Source organism: Leuresthes tenuis, unplaced genomic scaffold (assembly GCF_036924035.1).
Source record: "Leuresthes tenuis unplaced genomic scaffold, fLeuTen1.0.hap1 SCAF_1, whole genome shotgun sequence".
Taxonomy (NCBI): domain Eukaryota; kingdom Metazoa; phylum Chordata; class Actinopteri; order Atheriniformes; family Atherinopsidae; genus Leuresthes; species Leuresthes tenuis.
Genome location: NW_027325355.1, coordinates 29,356,471 through 29,376,541, shown reverse-complemented (window position 1 = coordinate 29,376,541; position 20,071 = coordinate 29,356,471). Strand labels below are relative to the sequence as shown.

Below are 20,071 nucleotides of genomic sequence, written 5' to 3'. Positions count from 1 at the left end.
TCAGCTAAAAAGCAAATAAAGACAAATCTTTGGTGACACAAGTACTAATTTTACTTAATGTGCTGTTACTAAACTTTCAACTGCAGACATATTCTTCTTGACTGGATAACAAGAGCACAAAAGTAACTCAAACAGAACCATAACATTCAAAGTTTTGAGCTCACCATGGCTGTTTCTTGACTTTTGACTGACTTCCTGGGCGATGATCCGACTGCTGCCCACCAGAGGAAGCAGACAGAGCAGCAGCCACAACATCCTGCGACCGTCCGCCAACCTGTGGACAAACAAAAACAAGGAAAAGCTGAGGAAACCCTGCAGGGATTAACTCAGTGTGGGAAAGAGTAGCTCCAGTGCGATAACATCCAAGAATAGAAGCTTGAGAGACATGGGACATTAAGATTTTACAGGGCAGCAGTGTGATGGCCCTGGAGCTGTTTGAGTCCCAAAACTGAGCAGCAGTGATGGCGAATCATCTCCCCCAGTCGTGCTACGCATCACAAGGGATGAAGCCCACCACTTCCTCCCACCCTGATCAGCTGTGAGCGGCACTGCTGCATCAACAGATTTCCCTAAAATGTTAAAACTGCATCTTCATTGTTTCTGTAATCTGACATTTTTTATGTCAGTGCACATGATGCTCGGCTAAATTATGATGGAAGCCGATAAAAATCCAAATACCCTAAAAACAGATTGTGTTGATGTGATTATCCACTTTAAGACAAACAGGAAAGTTATTATTCATTTCGTGTTTTGATTCCTAAAATGAGACGGTTTCCCTGAGAAGACCCCAGACACGGGAGGCAATCCAAAAACCCAAAGTTTGATCCGGGCCAAAGCAGTAAAGTGAAGGCAGACAGAGCAGTAAGCAGAGAGAGGATGGGCAAGTGGAGGAGATGGAGCCAAGAAGGCCCAAAAGCACACAGGGAGCACAGCAATCCGGCTAAAGACAACCGAGGAGAAGAAATACAGGGCATCAGGTGGAGAATAACAGAGTCTGTAGGACTAAAGGGAGGAAGCAAAACTCCCAAACATGACAGCAATGTTCCATAAAGCCGGTGACACTGTGCTGGAATCAATCATCACGGCACAAAATGTCATTACAGAGCAATTCCCATCAGATTTGATATGTTGAAGTATTCTTTTTACCAGATTTATCACTTTGTCCCACAATGGAAAACATTCCACCTTAAAACCTACCAGAAGCTGTTCGGGGGGCCGTTGTCAGTGGTTTCATAGGTGGAGGTGGAGGGGGCCGATGACTGTTGATGTGTGGCCTTTGTGGTAATTAACAGAACAAAAAAAGCTGATTCACACATGAAAACATGCCACCAGGTGGTTGCATAACCTTCTTAGACGTCTTAGCTCAAAAATGTTTTTTCATCCAGGAGTTTAAACCTCTAATACCTTAATGACATTTTTATGTTCTTTCTAGGGTTTCCAAACATTTGGTTAATCAACTAAGCAGGTTGCTCTGTGACCTCATTGTACGCTAATCCACGAAAGGCACAAACCGGTGCCACAGCGCTGCGGCACATAAAGCTACACGCTACGATAAAACAAGGAAGACACGTATGAAACAAAATATCATAAGGCGAACTTGTTAAAACTGTTGGAAAAAAGATAATCTGCAGGTTTCTATGGTCATTTATGTGAAAGCAATCAGACATTAGGAGGTCTGCTGAAAGCTCATGTTTTCTAATCAGCTTAGTCCACTAAACCACTCCGCCACAGAACACTGAGAATATGCAGCATAATGGAGGTCATGGATGTCCATTAGAATATGCTGTTAGAGGATAAAGCTACTGGATATATATGGTATGCTGCAGATTTATTTATTAATTTATGTGTTTTTTTCAAGAGGAAAGATCCAGATGTCAGGGATTGAGCTGCCACCAAATGAGGAATGTGTTTGTTTGAGTTCCAGAAGGAAAAGAGATGAAAACAACCCCTAAAACGGTTTCATCCATGTTCTTCTACTGTGAAACAATGACAATAGACACGTGTGTTCATCTAAACCAGAGGAACTGCAGAAGACGAGCAAAAACGGAGCTCTTTCAAGCTCCATCGTCGTGCTTTAGGAGACGTCGGGCCACTCATTTTCCTAAACCTAAACCAGTGCTTCAGGAGCCTGAACAAAACCGAGTGGCAGCAGTGGGAAAAACCCTTAAGAATAAGGAAGTGGAACAATGTTTATAAAGAATCAAAGTCTCTCGGGTGAAAAACAAGCACCAATTCTTTTCAAACTGTGGGACTTTCTTCACCATCTCGACCTCGTCTTGAGCTGTCAAAGGTCGTGACTATTTCTGTTGATCCATTTTCAAAGGAAAAGAATGCGACTCCAGCAACGATCAATCGAGCCCTTCGAACTCATCTTTGATCCTTGAAATGTACAGAATATATGTGTTAATTCATCTCAAAGCTTAATGTGAGTTTAAATATACTTTCTGCTGGCTGAGGAACCATCAGGGACTGCTCACCAACCAGGAAACCCCTTGTTGTGAGTCAGCTAAGCAACTACAAATAGCCTTTAACCTTTCTAGGAATTACGAAGCTAATGAACTTTAAACACAGCGTGTGAATTAATTTCCTTCCTGAGCTGCAGCCACTTTAAATCTTTTAAGGTGCTAAAAAAGCTCATCCTCTTAGTTTCTCCGACTTAGACCAAGCTCACCATTTGTCTGTGAAATCTGCAGCCGAAAAACCCAACAATGAACACCCCTATCAGCCGTGCTGCTGTTGGATAGTTAGTTAGTTAGATAGTTAGTTGGTTAGTTTGATAGTGTGATAGATAGTTGGTTAGATAGTTTGATAGTTGGTTGGATAGTTGGATAGTTTGATAGTTAGTTGGTTAGATAGTTGGTTAGATAGTTTGATAGTTGGATAGTTTGATAGTTAGTTTGATAGTTGGTTGGATAGTTGGATAGTTTGATAGTTAGTTGGATAGTTTGATAGTTGGTTGGATAGTTAGTTGGATAGTTTGATAGTTGGTTGGATAGTTTGATAGTTAGTTGGATAGTTTGATAGTTAGTTGGATAGTTTGATAGTTGGTTGGATAGTTTGATAGTTAGTTGGATAGTTTGATAGTTGGTTGGATAGTTAGTTGGATAGTTTGATAGTTGGTTGGATAGTTGGTTGGATAGTTTGATAGTTGGTTAGATAGTTGGTTGGATAGTTAGTTGGATAGTTTGATAGTTGGTTGGATAGTTAGTTGGATAGTTTGATAGTTGGTTGGATAGTTTGATAGTTGGTTGGATAGTTTGATAGTTGGTTGGATAGTTTGATAGTTGGATAGTTTGATAGTTGGTTGGATAGTTAGTTGGATAGTTTGATAGTTGGTTGGATAGTTTGATAGTTAGTTGGATAGTTTGATAGTTAGTTGGATAGTTTGATAGTTGGTTGGATAGTTAGTTGGATAGTTTGATAGTTAGTTGGATAGTTTGATAGTTAGTTGGATAGTGTGATAGTTAGTTGGATAGTTGGTTGGATAGTTTGATAGTTAGTTAGATAGTTGGTTGGATAGTTTTATAGTTAGTTGGATAGTTTGATAGCTAGTTGGATAGTTTGATAGCTAGTTGGATAGTTAGTTGGATAGTTTGATAGTTAGTTGGATAGTTTGATAGTTAGTTAGATAGTTAGTTGGATAGTTTGATAGTTAGTTGGATAGTTAGTTGGATAGTTAGTTGGATAGTTAGTTGGGTAGTTAGTTGGGTAGTTAGTTGGATAGTTTGATAGTTAGTTGGATAGTTTGATAGTTAGTTAGATAGTTTGATAGTTAGTTGGATAGTTTTATAGTTAGTTGGATAGTTTGATAGTTGGTTGGATAGTTTGATAGTTAGTTGGATAGTTTCAGTGATTCTTTTGAGTGTTTAGTCCATCTTAAAGTTTGCGTCAGGTGCTTATATCACCTCATGCTCCTCTGAAAGAACTGGCCAGGTGCCCCGTGTGAAAAATAAATCATAGTTAACCGATTTGTTTGCTGAACTGGTTCATGGGACGTCTATAACTTTGACCTAACATGATTCTCTTTAAGCTTTTTATTTCCCCTGCCTTTGTCTTCATCTTTAACTCCTTCATTCCTGTCCCCCACACCACCAAACCCCACGACATTTAAGGTGATAATACATCATTTCAACACCGCAGATCAGCCAGAAAACATGGAAAAGCTGCAGGCTACAGGACCTTTAGGTGCAGGATTCAACCAGCTGCTGACAGCTGTTTTAGTGTCAACAACAGCAGATATCAAACAAAGGGAGAAATATTTGTCTTATGTCAAATATATCTGTGTGAACTGGAAACAGTCACATGGCAGGATTAGGAGCTTTGCCGTCTTCTCTCATGAAGGAAAGGATGAGAAAACTGACATCCAAGCAGTCACAACAATTTCAACTCCGTCCTCCAGAGCTAAGACAACAATCACAGCGAATAATCACAGCCTTGATCTCACAGGAGAGAGGATTACACAGAGGATTCACAGGGTCTTATCTGGCAGCTACATCCTCGTGTGAGAGGACCGTCCAGCGACTCGCTCGTGAAGCTGAACACGCAGCCTGACACCATCTAAACCACGTCACTGGGTCAAGAACTTCCGCTCCAGGCATCTAATCCACCAGACTTCTTCCTCAAACTCTCTTCTCAGAAACACTCAGAGCTCGGTGGAAGCTTGGTTCCAGATATTTTATCTATATTCTCTTTCTTTCTGGTATTCTAACATCTCGGTGGTTTTCTTTTGTCTTTTTAGGACGGGTTTCTAACTCTTTGATTTCACCGTCTATCAATAAAAAGAAAGAAACGTCAGCTGATCAAGTTATTCATCCACAGGGGAGGGAAGTTACTGTTGCTGCCTTCATTGATTAGTCCCTGTTCACAGAAAGTAATTGCAGTCATTATGAGGGTATTTGGAAGGATATTAGTTCATGTTTGCCCCTTTTATTTAGCTTTTAAACCCTGATAAATGCCACTTCAGGGAGGCACAGGACACTAAAAAGGCTGTAAAGTGTTTCTGATGCATTTTGATGGGTGTAAATTAAGATACATTTAACTCCAAGTTTGGGATTTGGCTATTTGCTGATACAACTCCCGCAAAAGACTCGCTCGTGAAGCTGAACACGCAGCCTGACACCATCTAAACCACGTCACTGGGTCAAGAACTTCCGCTCCAGGCATCTAATCCACCAGACTTCTTCCTCAAACTCTCTTCTCAGAAACACTCAGAGCTCGGTGGAAGCTTGGTTCCAGATATTTTATCTATATTCTCTTTCTTTCTGGTATTCTAACATCTCGGTGGTTTTCTTTTGTCTTTTTAGGACGGGTTTCTAACTCTTTGATTTCAGTCACATGGGTGGTTTATGAAATGAGGGGGCGTTGCGTTTATGAGTGCAACCCCTTCCCTCAGGCCTCCATGATTCTGCCAACTTTCAGGCACATTGAGATGATATAACAGCCTGAGAGTGGAAACAAATCTCACACACATGACTCTGAATGAACACATGAGCCCATTTCTGTCACCCGAGGGTCGACATACATTCAGGAAAGTCCAGTTTTATGCTACAGACAAACAAAAAGCCCTTTAATGCAGCTGATATGTACCCAGAAAAAGACCATTTTACCATTTCAGAGAAGTAGTTTTACACGTCTAATGTGCCATTAAAGCTAATTACTTCAGATAAGATACTGCTGCACTGCAGCAGATTACACTTGTGATCTCTATTCCACTGATAGTGTGTTTATCTTCAGGGTTATTGTCCTGTAAATGCACAGTGCACGTGGTGAAACTGCTCTGACACCTGATGGATGTCACAAATAAGAAGGTGTATCCTTAGAAAGCTGTATGTTCAGGGTGTTTATGCAAGCTTTTTATCACAAACATAATTCAAAGTCCCCCCTCTGTGATAAGTGGAGGAACATGATGCAATGTATTATCGTGAAGTTGCATAAACTGTGCAACAAAGCGGATAGCTTTGGGTTGGAGGAGATCTTAGAGCTTATAGAGTTGATATCTGATGTACTGAAATGAGTATCTGCTGAATATAAACATTGAACATGTTATTTACAGTAAATATTGATCCAGTCCTATTTTCTTTAGATTTGGCCTCCAGACTTTCTTTTAATCCTTTAAAGTGGTCTTTAACAACAGTTCTCCAGCTTTCTGAAGCTCTTTCAGAGTTTTTCTTTGGACATTTTCTGCTTTTTCCCTCATTTTCAGTCCTTGTTCCTGAGCATTTTCAGTGTTTTTTCTTTGTTCAGCCACTGAACTCTGACCTATGAAGCATTCAGGCAGAAAAAAGGCTCCTAACTCAAGGGATGAACCAGTGTTGTGTCGACACAGAACAGACAACTTAGCAAAGAAGCCATTTTAAACTGGATCTTTAGGCACTTTGTCACAAAGACACATCATTTGTTCCCATTTCTTTAGCTGAATCTATGAAAAACAGCAAAGAAAACACAGTTTGACAGACAGAAAATAGGATTTCTGCAGCAACAAGGTGATTCCCAAAGAGCTATTAGCTGAAAACTTGGCATATCTCAGCATGGTGTGCAGTGTGTCCTTAAAACATTTGAGGAAACTGGACAAGTGGAGGACAAAAGAAGAAGTGTCAGGCCTAAAAAACTATCTCCAGCAGATGAACAGGATCTGAAAGTGATGTCCTTAAGAAAGAGGAAAAAATCCAGCTGTGACCTGACAGGACCTGAGAGATGCATCTGGACCTTCAGCTGATCCATCTACTGTTGGCCCAAGCCTCATCAGAAATGGTCTCCATGGAAGGGTGGCTGTCAAGAAGCCGTTCTTAAGGAAGGGAAACAGGGAGAAAAGGCTGAGCTGTGCCAAATGACACAAGAAGTGGACTGAAAATCAGTGGCAACAGGTCTTATGGAGGGATGAATCCTCCCCAGAGCCCGGACCTCAACATTATTGAAGCAGTGTGGGATCATCTGACAGAGAACGGAACAAAAGGCAGCCCACATCCAAAGAAGAGCTTTGGGATGTCCTTCAAGAAGCCTGGAGAACTATTCCTGAAGACTCCTTAAAGAAATGACAGAAAGCTTTTCCTCAACATTTAGGAGTGGCTCGATGCTTTTACACAGTACTGCATCTGTAAAGATAAGCAGCACATAACCTGCATAAGATGCAAAAATCTAAGTATTTTTAGTCATTTTAGTTGGATGCTTTTATACCAAAACCACAGCTACATTAACACACTGCACATGAAGATTAATTTCTGGTGGTTTTAGCTTCAAATTCAGAGCATCTACTATATAAACACACTGGCTCGTGCCCTGAGGAGCCTTGTTCTTGTGCACTGGTGCTGTACAAATAAAACCGTATTGAATCAAGTCATGAGTGAGTGAAGCTGCAGAGGCGAACATGATTAATGTTGGTCAGTGTCAGACAGCAGCGTACAACAAAGCAGTTATGAAATTCATATCGAAGAAGTCTGACGCTGCTGACCTCAAAACACATAATCAGATCATCTCAACCTAACGAGGCAGTGCGTCTCTGATTAATCACAGGAGGAATTTTAATCCCGATGGGCAAAAAACTCTGATGTAATCAACAACCATGTGTCATGTCATGATCCAGTTATAGATTCAAAATGAGCTGTGAGAAGCCATGTTGTCTGAAGCTCATTACATTAACTGTGCTGTCCTCAAACGGCTCTCCAAAACACCATTTATCAAATCTGGAAATTAACCCGTTAGTTCGTTATCTAGAGAAACATCAACTCAGAAAACTAAACTCGGCCATTTTTGGCTGCATATCCAGTCATCTCCCACAACATTTTGGGCTCTTTTCCACCATTAAATGCACAGCTTCTCACAGCTCAAGACACGATTTCAAAACCGTTTGCACTTCTGCGGTTTAAAAATGAAGGAAGAACTCTTTTATTTTCCAGTTTCTTTTCCTTAAACGGATACATTTCTTTCTGTGCAGCGATGCTTCTTTGATGAACACAGAAACAATAATTAGAATCAACGTTTCACATCCCAAACAACACAGCTGAGAGACATCACCATCAGAGATGTGATGACAGACTGAACAGCAGCTCCACAGGTATGCTTCACCTGTTGCCATGGTGACCGGCGCCCAATAGCACTAAGTACCACTTTTTCCCTCGTCAGCTGATCAAGTTATTCATCCACCGGGGAGGGAAGTTACTGTTGCTGCCTTCATTGATTAGTCCCTGTTCACAGAAAGTAATTGCAGTCATTATGAGGGCGTTTGGAAGGATATTAGTTCATGTTTGCCCCTTTTATTGAGCTTTTAAACCCTGATAAATGCCACTTCAGGGAGGCACAGGACACTAAAAAGGCTGTAAAGTGTTTCTGATGCATTTTGATGGGTGCAAATTAAGATACATTTAACTCCAAGTTTGGGATTTGGCTATTTGCTGATACAACTCCCGCAAAAGGGTCTTAAATGAGCTTTAGATATGCAGCCAGATGTGCATCTACTTGGATGACAGCGCTGAAATCTGTCCAGATATTTTCTTTTAAAATCTATAGCAAAAATGAAGCTTCAGTGTCAACAAATATTCTCGGATTCCTGAAACTTTAGATTTGCTCTTTCTTTTACTGCAAAGTACAACGTTGTTTTTTTTGTTTAAATCTATCTAGACATTGATAAATATGAAGGTAAAAGCAGTTTTCACTTGGTTTGAGTGAAGGAATTCATTTTATAGCAAAATCCCAAATCATGCAGAACTCACGAAAAGCTTTTTCTCGGATTTCTGAACCTTTAGATTTGCTCTTTCTTTTACTGCAAAATACAACGTTGTTTTTTGTTGAAATCTATCTAGACATTGATAAAACCAGAAATTAAATCTGTTCACTGCTTTTATTCTCTTATTACTGACCCACTGCACAGCTTCACTGATGCTCTAAATGCATCACTGTTGATGTTCCAGTGCTGCAGGACCTGGGAGATTAATCAAATTAAAGACGCTTTAAATAATCGTCATGACGGGGCTCATAGGGCTGCATCATGGAATAAAGACTGTTTCATCACAGGCAGCAAGAAGAAAGAAAGGCATGCTTTATGCACACCTTTACAGGTGCAGCCAGGGAAGCCCGACCACCAAAGTCGGGATGCAGTGATTTTCCATCAGATCGAAGGGAGGACCGTCTTTTTTTCAAACGGCGTCTTTAAGGCGAACTTGAATGAATTGAATACCATCCTTCCATTTTCTATACCGACAGTCCGTTAATCGGGTAGCGGGGGGGGGGCTGGAGCCTATCCCAGCAGTCATTGGGCGAAAGGCGAGGTACACCCTGGACAGGTCGCCATCACATAAGATGTTAAAGAAATTTTAAACTCTTAGTTACACCCTGTTGTAACTGCTTCTGCAGGCTCTCTTTGTCTCCTCTGTTCTTCATCTTCTTGGTTGCTTACCAAACACCTTTCTCTGCTCCAGAAGTGGTGTGCTGTGTCATCTTTCTCGAGCCAGGCCAGGTGTGTTTTTAGTTTCTTTTGGGGTTTTTTTAGTTTCTTTTGGGGGTTTTTAGCTGACGTAACTGCGCCCGCCCTCTCAGGCGATTGGACCGTCTGTCGGTGATCGACAGCGGCCTCGATCTTAAGACATCCCTACACCAAAGACTTGCACTGCCCCTTTAAGGCCAGTGAGGATGAAGAGGGCTGTAACAGCATCATTCCAGCAGAAGGCATAAAGGTAGACCACCTGTGCCTTTGCCCCCCTCCTCTCTCAGCTGTCAGCTTATTTTAAAACTGTGAATCCAACGGTGGCATCCATGAGCAAACAGGAAATCAGCTCAGAGTGCAGCCATGACTCAGACCCCTAAGGTCTGCAGCAAAATGTATCGAGCGGTGAGGTCCTGACAACCAAAGGAAATGGTCCCATGAGCTGCAACCGCTAAAAACTGAAGGAGGTGCAAAAACGTGAAAAGAGCTGCTGCTCCGACCTTCAGCCTCCAGAATGAAACAAAGTCACAAACAGGCGAGAAGTTGCATCTATTTCTGAGTTCCAGCCACCAAAAGGACCCCATCAGCACACTGAACACAATAAGGTTAGATTTTCTCATCCCTGATTTGTCAAAAGGTCATTTTTGTGAACGAAACCCACTCCTCATATGGGAATATTTGCCGTTTCTTCATTGCATTTCTCTTGTTTTTATGATGTGCAGAGAGGAAGTTTAGACCTTCCAAATGTTTCTATCCCTAAAAGAGAGTCTGCAAACTGATGATTAATATTCACCTAGAGAGAGCAGCCATTCAAAAAGCAATTTGCAATATGAGATAAGGCTTTTCCAAAGAACAGAACTGCTGCAACTTCAGCAGAATACCATAAGATGACCTTTAACGACAAGCTTTCTAATTTAGTTCCAAAACACAAACAGGAAAACGGCTCTTAATCACAATGCAATACATTTGAAGCTAAAGTTTATGGATTTATGAGAAGTTCAGCTGAAATAATGAGTTATTGGACTGACTGCACAACTCAGGGAACCACTGAGCCGACAGGAAACAAGTTGGTCGTTACATCGAGTTACAAAGACATCCTGACAGCTAAGGCAGAAAGTCCCGGTTCATGTGTGCAAAGCTGGACCAAACAGCTCTTAGTCATCTTACATCTGAGGGGGGGGGGGGTTCTGCTGAGAAGAGCTCGCTGTTTAAAACCTGAAGATCGGAAATGGTCGACTTTTTTCCTCCATGTTTCGTTCTGACAAAAATAATGAATGAATTGGTTTAAAAAGCGACTGAAACTAGGAACAGATGCATTTTAATCAGCCGCGGCGGCTTTTACTAAAACAAACCCACGACATGCTCAGGCTGAAAGGATAAACCAGATTATTAGCATCAACAATAATTAACGACAATACCAAAGTGTGTCAATTCAAGCTCCTCAAATGGGAAAGTTTGATGCTCTTCTTTGACTTAAAGGTCTGCTGTGCAGGGGCAGAAATAACAATAAATCATTTCAATCATTTCTGCCAATAAACCATCCGAAAAAATGGAAGAAACTCAAATTATTTTGCTTTGAATAAAGATTTGTGTCTGATCTTTTTCCCTGAAGAAAAGGGTTTATTACCTATTATTTAATGGTCCGTTTCAGTGACTTCACTGTATTCTGTGAAACGATTGGTGGAAATAAACCTGCCTGAGCCGTCTCTCCCAATCAGTTTCGACAAGTAATGGTAAAAATGAGTTTTTCAAAGTTTGATAGGTTTACCATTCTGTGACATCTCAACCATTTGTTTTAAAAGAAAACTTCTTCTTCTTATGATTGCATCAAGCAAAACAATGAAAGCAATACTTTTTCTCATGCTTTTTCCCTCCGTGTGGACATTAAAGGGTTAAACTGGCACCTGTGCAGTTTCCACATCACACTGGTACAAACTCACATTGAAACAAGGTTCGTCAATAATTTATGTAGGTGTTAACTCCCGGCCGAACGTGCATGTGTGTGTGCACACTCTACATCGTGCACCAGTGCTGCATTTGTTCTTCTAAATCTGTAATGGTTATATCCCACTTTTTTTGGTTTGGAGTTTGCATTAAAACTTCAGAAATCTTCAAATCGCTGAAAACACGACAGCTTTTTTCCACACATGAGAGGTGAAAATCCACGGGAAAAAAAGCCAATGACGGTGATAAAGTTTCAGGCTTTTGAACATGTGGCTGCCGGTGTCTTTTCAAACCAATTCAGGCCATTTCCATTCAATGCTGTGATTTTTGCAGTTTAAAAAAGGCCGCATGGCAACAAGAGGGTTCTGTCAGACCCACAGTTACACTCTGTGGCCACAACACAACTGCCATAGGTCTTATCTGGAGGATGTACCCTGCTCTTTAGCTCTCAGTGTCCGCAGAGTGCAGCGCGCACACAGGAAATGCAGATGTGAACAGACAGGGGCATTCGATCTACTGGGAGTCACATGTTTTGTTTGGCGTAAGCACAGCAGCGTTATATAAGCCCACATGAACACGTTCTGTAACTAATTCACAGACAGACACATGCTTATCATATCAAGAACAGGTTGGCCACACAGGCATAATGAGCACAGTGACAGGGCAGCAGTTCATTTCAGACCGATTAGATAGGAGTGCTAATTTAACAGCTATCAGCTGGGATCAGCCAGCATTTCTGGAATTGTGTTACATCCTGTAGTTTTTGTTGTTTCCTGTGCAGGAACCAGAGGAAACGATACTGGCATGTGAGCTCAAGTCTGTATTTTCAGAGTTCACAGGTTTTAAATACCATCATTACATCATATCCAGGGGTCAAATCCCTGCTCTGTTATTAAGATCAGAGAGCTTTAAACGACAGTCAAGGAGTCTAACAGGTGACCGCCTCCCATCATGCATCTGCACTGCTCCTGTTTGGGAAGTTATGGCTGACAGAGCAACACAAACCTCTCCAGAAACAGGAAGTTTCAGCATCTGCAGGGATTTCGGCTGCTGTCAGCTGTCTGCTTGAAGACTTTCCTGAGTCAGAGGCTAATATTGGTTGACAGGTTGATTACAGCTCTTTTAAGGTCCCACCACAGCATTTCAGTCAGGTTGAGGCCTGGACTCTGACTGGACCATTGCAATTCTTTTCTTTTCCACACATTCTGTTGTCCCCCACATGAACTGTCTGCTCCTGGCCTGAACCCCACCCTCTGTGACTGGCTGCTGCACTTTCTGACAGCAGGCTCCAGTCTATCTGGACATGAGGAAGGAGAGGAGACCTCATCAGCATGCGGTGGAGAGGGCGAGCGCCTTCAAATACCTGGGGGAGGACCTCACCTGGACAGGTAACCCCATCAGCTGGTGAAGAAGGCTCAACAGCGGCTCAGGAGGTTTGTCATGGCGGCTGAGAACCTCAGGAATGTCTACAGCTGCATCACTGAGCGCCGCTGTCATGGACCGCCTGCAGAGAGTGGTGAAGACAGCTGAGAGGATCATCAGGACCCCCCCCCCCCTCTCTGCAGAGCATCCACAACAGCAGAGTCCATCATCAGAGATCCCACCCACCCCCAGCAGGGACTGTTCACACTTCTCCCCTCAGGCCGCAGGTACAAACGTGTGAAATGCAGGACCACCAGGCTCAGACTACAGAACAGCTACTAAAATAACCTGTTTACATTGTTTTTTGCACTGTTCAGAGTAGATATATTCATTATTTTTATTTTTTTACTGTATATAGCTTTTTTTACTCCTTTAACTGGCATTCTTGCAGACAGAAAAGTAAACTTTGCACAGGGAAACATGTTTTTACTGTGAATAAGACAATAAAAACTTTGAATTGAATCTGCTGCTGTGTTTGGGACCATTGCAACACCTTGATTCTTTTCTTTTTCACACATTCTGCTGTAGATCTGCTGCTGTGTTTGGGATCTTTGTCCTGTTGATGAGCCAGTTTCAGCCCAGCTTTAGCTGTGGGACAGATGGCCTCACATCTGACTCTAGAATACTTTGGTATCCAGAGGAGTTCATGGTGGACTCAATGACTGCAAGGTGCCCAGGTCCTGTGGCTGCAGAACCAGCCCAGATCATCAGCCCTCCACCACCGTGCTTGACAGCTGGTATGAGGTGTTTGGTTTGTGTTTGGCCTTATAACCCTTCCCAGACTGATGGGCAGCAGCAGCTGCTTCTCTAAGATCGTTGCTGATGTCTTTCCTTAACGATTAACACCTACTGATGATCAATTATATTTGATCAGCAGCTCCTGGCTGCTCCTTATCTTCTTAATTCCTGTGGAAACAGTAAGGGTTCACTTAGTTTTTAACACCTGGGTTCTGGGTTTAGTTTTTGTTTGGTGAACATTGACTGAATTATATGTTATATGTATTATTATATCACATACAGCAGCACTGTAAAACAAATCACTTAAACAATGTCCTTTTGCCAGAAGCCTTTGTCGGCCATCTCCTTTGATAAGGAGTACAGCGCTTCCTGGAAATCTGCTGTTAATTCAACAGTTGCCGTGTACAACAGCACTATTTGCTCTCTCTCAGAGTATGATGGCTGCTGTGTTTCCTTCCTCTGGCAAATACATCCTGCTTCCAATTTAACCACGAGTCATTAAATCGGACTTTTCAGTAAGTTCTTCTGCAACGACTGACTTTACATCCGTAACCTCCTTCCTTTGAACGCTTATCATTTGAAACAATGAAACGTGAAATGCATCGTGAAGATCAGCAGCAGATGAGCAACACATTTTTTCTCCGGGAGCCAGTATAGAAGCTCTAACTACAGCAGTAGTTCGATAAATTCTCCGTTTTTTAAGCCGTTTCAGGCACCAGAAGGAGGGGAGACCGCTGTCCCTGCTGGCCGACATGCATCCTGCACCATCGTGCTGGTTTTCCTGTGTAGTTAATTGGATTATATTTGCTTGTAGACAGGCAACGTTTCCCTGAGGAGGCACAAACAAGATGCCTGCAGCTCTCTCCAAGCTACTTGCATAATGAATCTCTGATGTTAAAGGTCATATGATACGATTAGCCTATAGAACTAAATGCAGATGGTTAAATTCCAGCCCTGAGTGCAACAGACATGAAGCAGCTGGGAGTTTCCCTGCTGCCTCTCCATCCATTAAATTACAATTTCAGTCTTGTATAAGCAAGCAAGTGCAAGCCTCAGATCCTTTTCAGGGTCAGGTCAGAATTTCTGACCCACTCCAACCTGCACAGGCTGTCCTGCAGCTCTTTAAATCTTATTTCTCTAATTCCACTTCAACAGCTCGGATGGAGCGTGATTATATGACTGCTACTTGTAATGATAAAAATCTGCGCCTGTGAAACGAATCACAGGCAGTATTTAGGTGTCCCGCAGGAATACATTCACCTTTAAAAGACTGTTTGTGCCCGTGGTTCAAATCACATGCATTAAACTCTCTAAAACGGATGAAAATGGTTTGTTTCAGACATGATTACGAAGCCATAGAGTGTCAGGTTCTGCACAGGACTTCATGTCGGAGCAGCTGTTCTGTTAAAATAGAAAGGTTTAAAGAATGTCTAATAGAAAACAGTCATGCCATGGTCCAGTCTGGAGGTCTGAAGTTTAATTTTACCCCAAATTAAAAGGTCATTTAAGTTAGTTTTCAGCCTCTTTGCCGTTTTCTATCTATCAAACGGGTCGTATTATGCTTTCTCTGCAAGAAAAACATCTGCAAAGAGACAAAGTCCACACATCAGGGAGTTTATTTCCATACAGAGGATGCTGCACCTGAACCTAATCTTTTCTTTCACAGAGAATAAAGAGCTACCTCCAACTCGTGTCGACCTATTCGAGCAGATGCCCAAAATCAGATGATCAACTTCTAATGGAGGATGATATGGGCTCTTTAAAAGCTTATCACAGTTAGGCTTGTTCTGTTATTCTTTTAAAACAAAGATGTACATAACAAAGGCTAAAAAAGCGTCAGATACACATCTTCTAATCTGGAAAACAGCCAACACGAGTCGCGTCTCCATCAAATCTGTAACAACAGGTTGCTTCAGTCAGGCTTCTCAGTTTCAGAGTTTATTTAGTCATTTAAAAGTCTCAGAATGATGTTTGTATCTGCTCTGGCATCTTTTGATCTGCGTGTAGGAGTCTGAGGTGGAGCAGAAGAAGAAACATGATCATCTGACCGCTTTAAAAATGCCGCTGTGCGTGGCTCAGAGATAGGAAAACATCTTCAAAGTCCAGCAGCAGTCGAGAGACGAGCAACGCTACGATATGATTAGACACCCTGCAGGAGGCGGCACAAAATGAATTAAAGATGTGTTTGTGCTTTTTGAACAAATCTACACACAGATCCTCAGCTTCCTCATCATTCCCTCACCTCTGAATGCTAATACAGGGAATGCATCCACATATTCACAGCACAGGGTTCAAAGCAGCCACAGAAAACGTCTCGTTTATCTGTAGGAGTGGCAGGATGCATGTGTCCTGTCAGTTTCTTATCTGTTTCAGCATATGGCGGCTCTGAGAAGCGGCGAGTTATCAAAGACCACTGCGGCAAACACCACCGATGGAACTCTAAAAGTTCAATATTCTGATCATCATCCAGGTCAAGTTTGTCTTTAAACAGCGTTACTAAACATGTGTGCAGTTAGAGCAAAGGAAAGTTAAAAAAATAAAGGATAAAAGGGGATAAAATGTTCATATTTCAATGTAAATTCAAATCACTGTGAGCTGCAGGCAGAAAAAGTCTGTCCATCGTAGGAAAGTCATGCTGGCTTTCAGTGATAGTGTTCATGTGTTGGACAGTTTGTTTGTGAAGCTGCAGAAACAACATAAAGTATTTAGGGTGAAGACGGTGAAGTCAGGAACAGCAGCGTGAAAATGATGATTTCATTTTGATTTGATTTGGTTTGAGGGTTCAGCTTCGAAGCAGCAACTAGCACAAAGGAGACCAGCAGCAAGAGAAAAAGGGCAGAAAGGAGAGAAGAGGTGCTGCGTCTCTATAGATCAACAAAGAGGGCCCAGCTGGAGTCTTTGTTCCTGGAAATGCTGCTTTTAGTGCTTTTTCAGTTTATGAAAAGCCTATTAGTTCTTTAGGAGTAAATTTAATTGTAAAAGTTTCAGAAACGCGACTGAAATTGGCCCAAGACTGAAACAACCTGCTGAGACTCAACAACATTAATGCATCCCAACTCCAGTGAATCCACGGAGCAGATATCTAACAGTTCATCTGTTCCACCTGCACAAATCCGCTCAAAGTTTGGACTTTGCAGCATTTGTCTCCCAACTGAACCAACAAGTCTAAGTTTCCATTGAAGGAGCGCACCTGAGCAGCAGATTAAATACCAAGAATCCGTTTTACCTCAAGCTCTTGTAAACCGCTTTTTGAGCCTCCTCCTGCTGCTGATGCTGCCGCTTCCCCGCCGCACTCTGCGCGCTCCGTCAAGCATAAAGCTGCACCGGGAGCCCGTCGACGCAGCCACCAATCCGGGTGAGGACCGTGTGGAGAGGTCGGAGCTGCTCATACAGCTGCTGCTGCGGCTGGTGTGCCTCCGGCGGAGGAAGAGCGCCCTTCGCTGTCAGCTGATTATTTCTGTCCGCGCTCCTCCCTCCCTCCCTCAGTAAGGAGCTTTTCCTCCACCTGATCCCGCGTCACCGCCAAACACCAGCTGGAGCTCCTGCCCTGCAGTCCCATCGCGTCACTGAAACACTTCCTGCTCTCTCAGGAGCAACAGGAGGAAGCCCATTAATGCCAATAAAACCAGTAATAATAAAAACCGGAACGTCCCAAATCAGGGTGATATACAAACCAAAAGCCTGCAAATTTATTTAAAGGAAATTCTGAATTAAAAGCAACATTTTGGGGTATCGAATGAAAATAAGAACTTTTTAATAGCGCTTTTATGCTAGATATGAAGTCAAAAGAATCCATTTAATGGTTAAAATAAGTGAGGAGAGTCCTCCCAGAAATGAAAAGCAACACATTTGGTCTTTGGTTTGCAACAACCTTATCATCACTTTTAAAGAACATGTGGTGGTGCATGTACATTTTTTTAATTTTTAACATTTCCACGCTGTCCTCACGTGATTTGTCCACCTTTACTTAGCATTAAGCTGTAAAGGGTTGAAGTACCACCACCTGTCCTATCAGTACAGTCAGAACCAGTTCCCTCTTCAGTGCAGAACTATGATGTCATGGTTTTAAAGAAAGCTGACCTCAGGCAGAGCTGGAAGTCTCACTGATCTGAGCTCCACAGAGACACAAATAATCAGATTATTTTCAGGACCAGCCACTTTGGTTCAGGGCTCTGTTCTTTTACAGTCTTCTCACCAATGTTTAACCAATGAGAACAGCATGACTGCTTCCCAATGCCGAGCGGCATGACTCAAATTAGCCAGAGTGCATCCTCCACTGAATGATTCATCGAACAGATCCAGGCCCAGAGACGCAGTGACAGAGGCAGTCAGGCGGCCAAATGCAAACTGATGTGGGGGGGGGGCTGGGATGGCCACTAACCAGCCTCAACACGGGAATGTCAGATACTGTGTCAGGAGAGCACTTAGGGTTGTTCTGTAAACTTGTGTTGGACATCAGCTCAGGTCTGAGATGGATGTAAAAGCTCCCACTCACACTGAAAAAGGCACTGAAAAGACGTAATTCTGAGCTGAAAATGGGAAAGATAGAAGCAGTTTGAACAGCATCACATCTGTTGAATATTAACGCACAGCCAGTTAGTTTAGTTTAGCAGAAACAGCCGTGCTAAAGCTCACAGGTTGTGTCTGTTCTGGTAGGAAACCACCAGACCTAAGAGAACAAGTCACCCAGTAAAGAACTCGTGTTCTATCAGTTGTGCTTCTCCCCAGAGGACGCACCAATTAGTTCTTTTAGCCAGCAGAAACACTGCTGCTGAACTGCCCGAAACACCTCGTGTGTGGTCCAGCCGTTTCTTCCCTTCCTTAATGACATCATCGTGCAAAATATCTGTGTAATGCCTGCCTTGTGGCTAGTTTGGGACACTTAAATTAAAACGTGAAGGGCGGCATTCCAGTCTAACTTTTTCAACCAATCAGAGCAGTCTGGGCCTTTAGGGAGGCGGGGCATCAAAGAGAGGAATTATATCATTATGTGGTTTCAGACCGAAGGGGGCACGTGTAAATATCATCTGGGGGATGATTTAATACAGATTACCATCACATGGGTTCTTTAACTTCCCTTAGAGGCAGAAATCAGACGGATTTTTAAGCTGCGAACAGAGTATTTATAGGTATTTAAATTACTAAGGAGTCCCCTCGTGTGGATGCGGTTTATCTTCCATAAAAGAGCTGTGAGAGGATTTAGACCGAACTCACCTGCAAAAAACTGATGGACTGTAAATGATTTAATGATTCCCTCAGGCTGGAGCCGATCGCAGCTCTCATTGGTCAAGAGGCGCTTGTTACATGTCGAAATGTTAACTCGCGTTAGTGTTCAGAAAAATCTCGATTCAAGGAAAATGGGCAACACACACAAAGTGTTTAACTCAATAAATGCAATAGATCCATTCATGTAGTGGTTCTGACGCCTTTTCTTCAACGTGTTAGAGGACAAGAATGAATATAATTATAATTATAATTATATAATATACAATATAATAAAACCAGCAGCACGTGAGTGTGAGTCAGTCTGCAAAGTTTATATGGATTCTTTTAGCAACGTCTACCTCATGTCAACAATCTCCTCTTCATGCTTTCTACTCAGATTCATAACATTTAGATCTTTAGTTTAGCAACAGGCAGATTTATTGTACAACAGCTGACCAAAAACAGCAGAAAATAACCCAAAAAAGTCAGCAGGTGGTGTCTGACAGTGAGTAAAATGTGTCAGCTGACAACATCAGGCATCATGTGTGGGGATGACCATGTGGGGGCAGCATTATGGTCAGCAACCAAAACAATTAGGTCAGCTGACCACATCAATATACAGAATTTCCAGGTTTTTCCATCAGTTTTTCCTTCTTTGAAGGCACAGATGTTGTTCAGGACAGGGTTTATCAGGCTGAAACCTTCCAAAAGTGGTTCAGGGGGCATAAAACAGCCTTTTCACACATGGATTCGTCACCACGGAGACCAGGCTTTAACCCTGCTCGGGATCTTTGGGATGTACAGCAGAAATAAATGTTCTGCTCAATGAAACGAAGGTCGTCCAACAAATATTTGACCTTTCGCAGCTCATGGAAGAGATGATGTAACGCGATCATGTGAATATATGTGTGAAGTGTTGCTATCAATGTTCTGAGCTGCTGTCTGTCTGCCAACGGAGGATGAACCGGTGTCCATTCATGCAAAAGCTGCTCAACACGAGGCCTAAAGCAACTCTTCCACTTGCCCCTCAGCTCTGTTTTCTTTGCTCTCAGCTCATAATGCAAAGTTCCCCGGTTGGATTTAAATAAGAGGAATTAGGTAATAAACTGAACTTATGTTATGCTTAACATGTCGGTTTAAACTCCATCAACGGCTGCGACATCCTGATGAAAGTGTTTCATGGATTTCAGCGAGCAGCGCTTGTTTTGTGTTGCTGCTGTGATGTCATTCTTGGACGTGTTGGAGTGCATCTCTTGGATGTCGGGGGGGCTGACGACAGAGAGTGGTGGACTCTCGGGGGGGGGGGCAGCCTTAATGGAAGCATTCAAAGAAGAGTTAGCGTTTGAG

General features: G+C 42.5%; 1 protein-coding gene across 1 annotated transcript in view; it reads right to left on the bottom strand.

The window, feature by feature from the left end:
* Positions 1-16,962, bottom strand: part of LOC140284397 (growth hormone receptor-like) — a 35,527-nt gene extending 18,565 nt beyond the window's left edge. Inside the window, exons 1-2 of the mRNA XM_072378299.1 lie at positions 16,746-16,962; positions 165-274 (exon numbers count right to left, since the gene is read on the bottom strand). Coding sequence (XP_072234400.1) covers positions 165-255 — 91 coding nt within the window. The 5' untranslated portion in view covers positions 256-274; positions 16,746-16,962. The remainder of the gene's footprint in view (positions 1-164; positions 275-16,745) is intronic.
* Between the last annotated feature and the right edge of the window lie 3,109 nt (positions 16,963-20,071).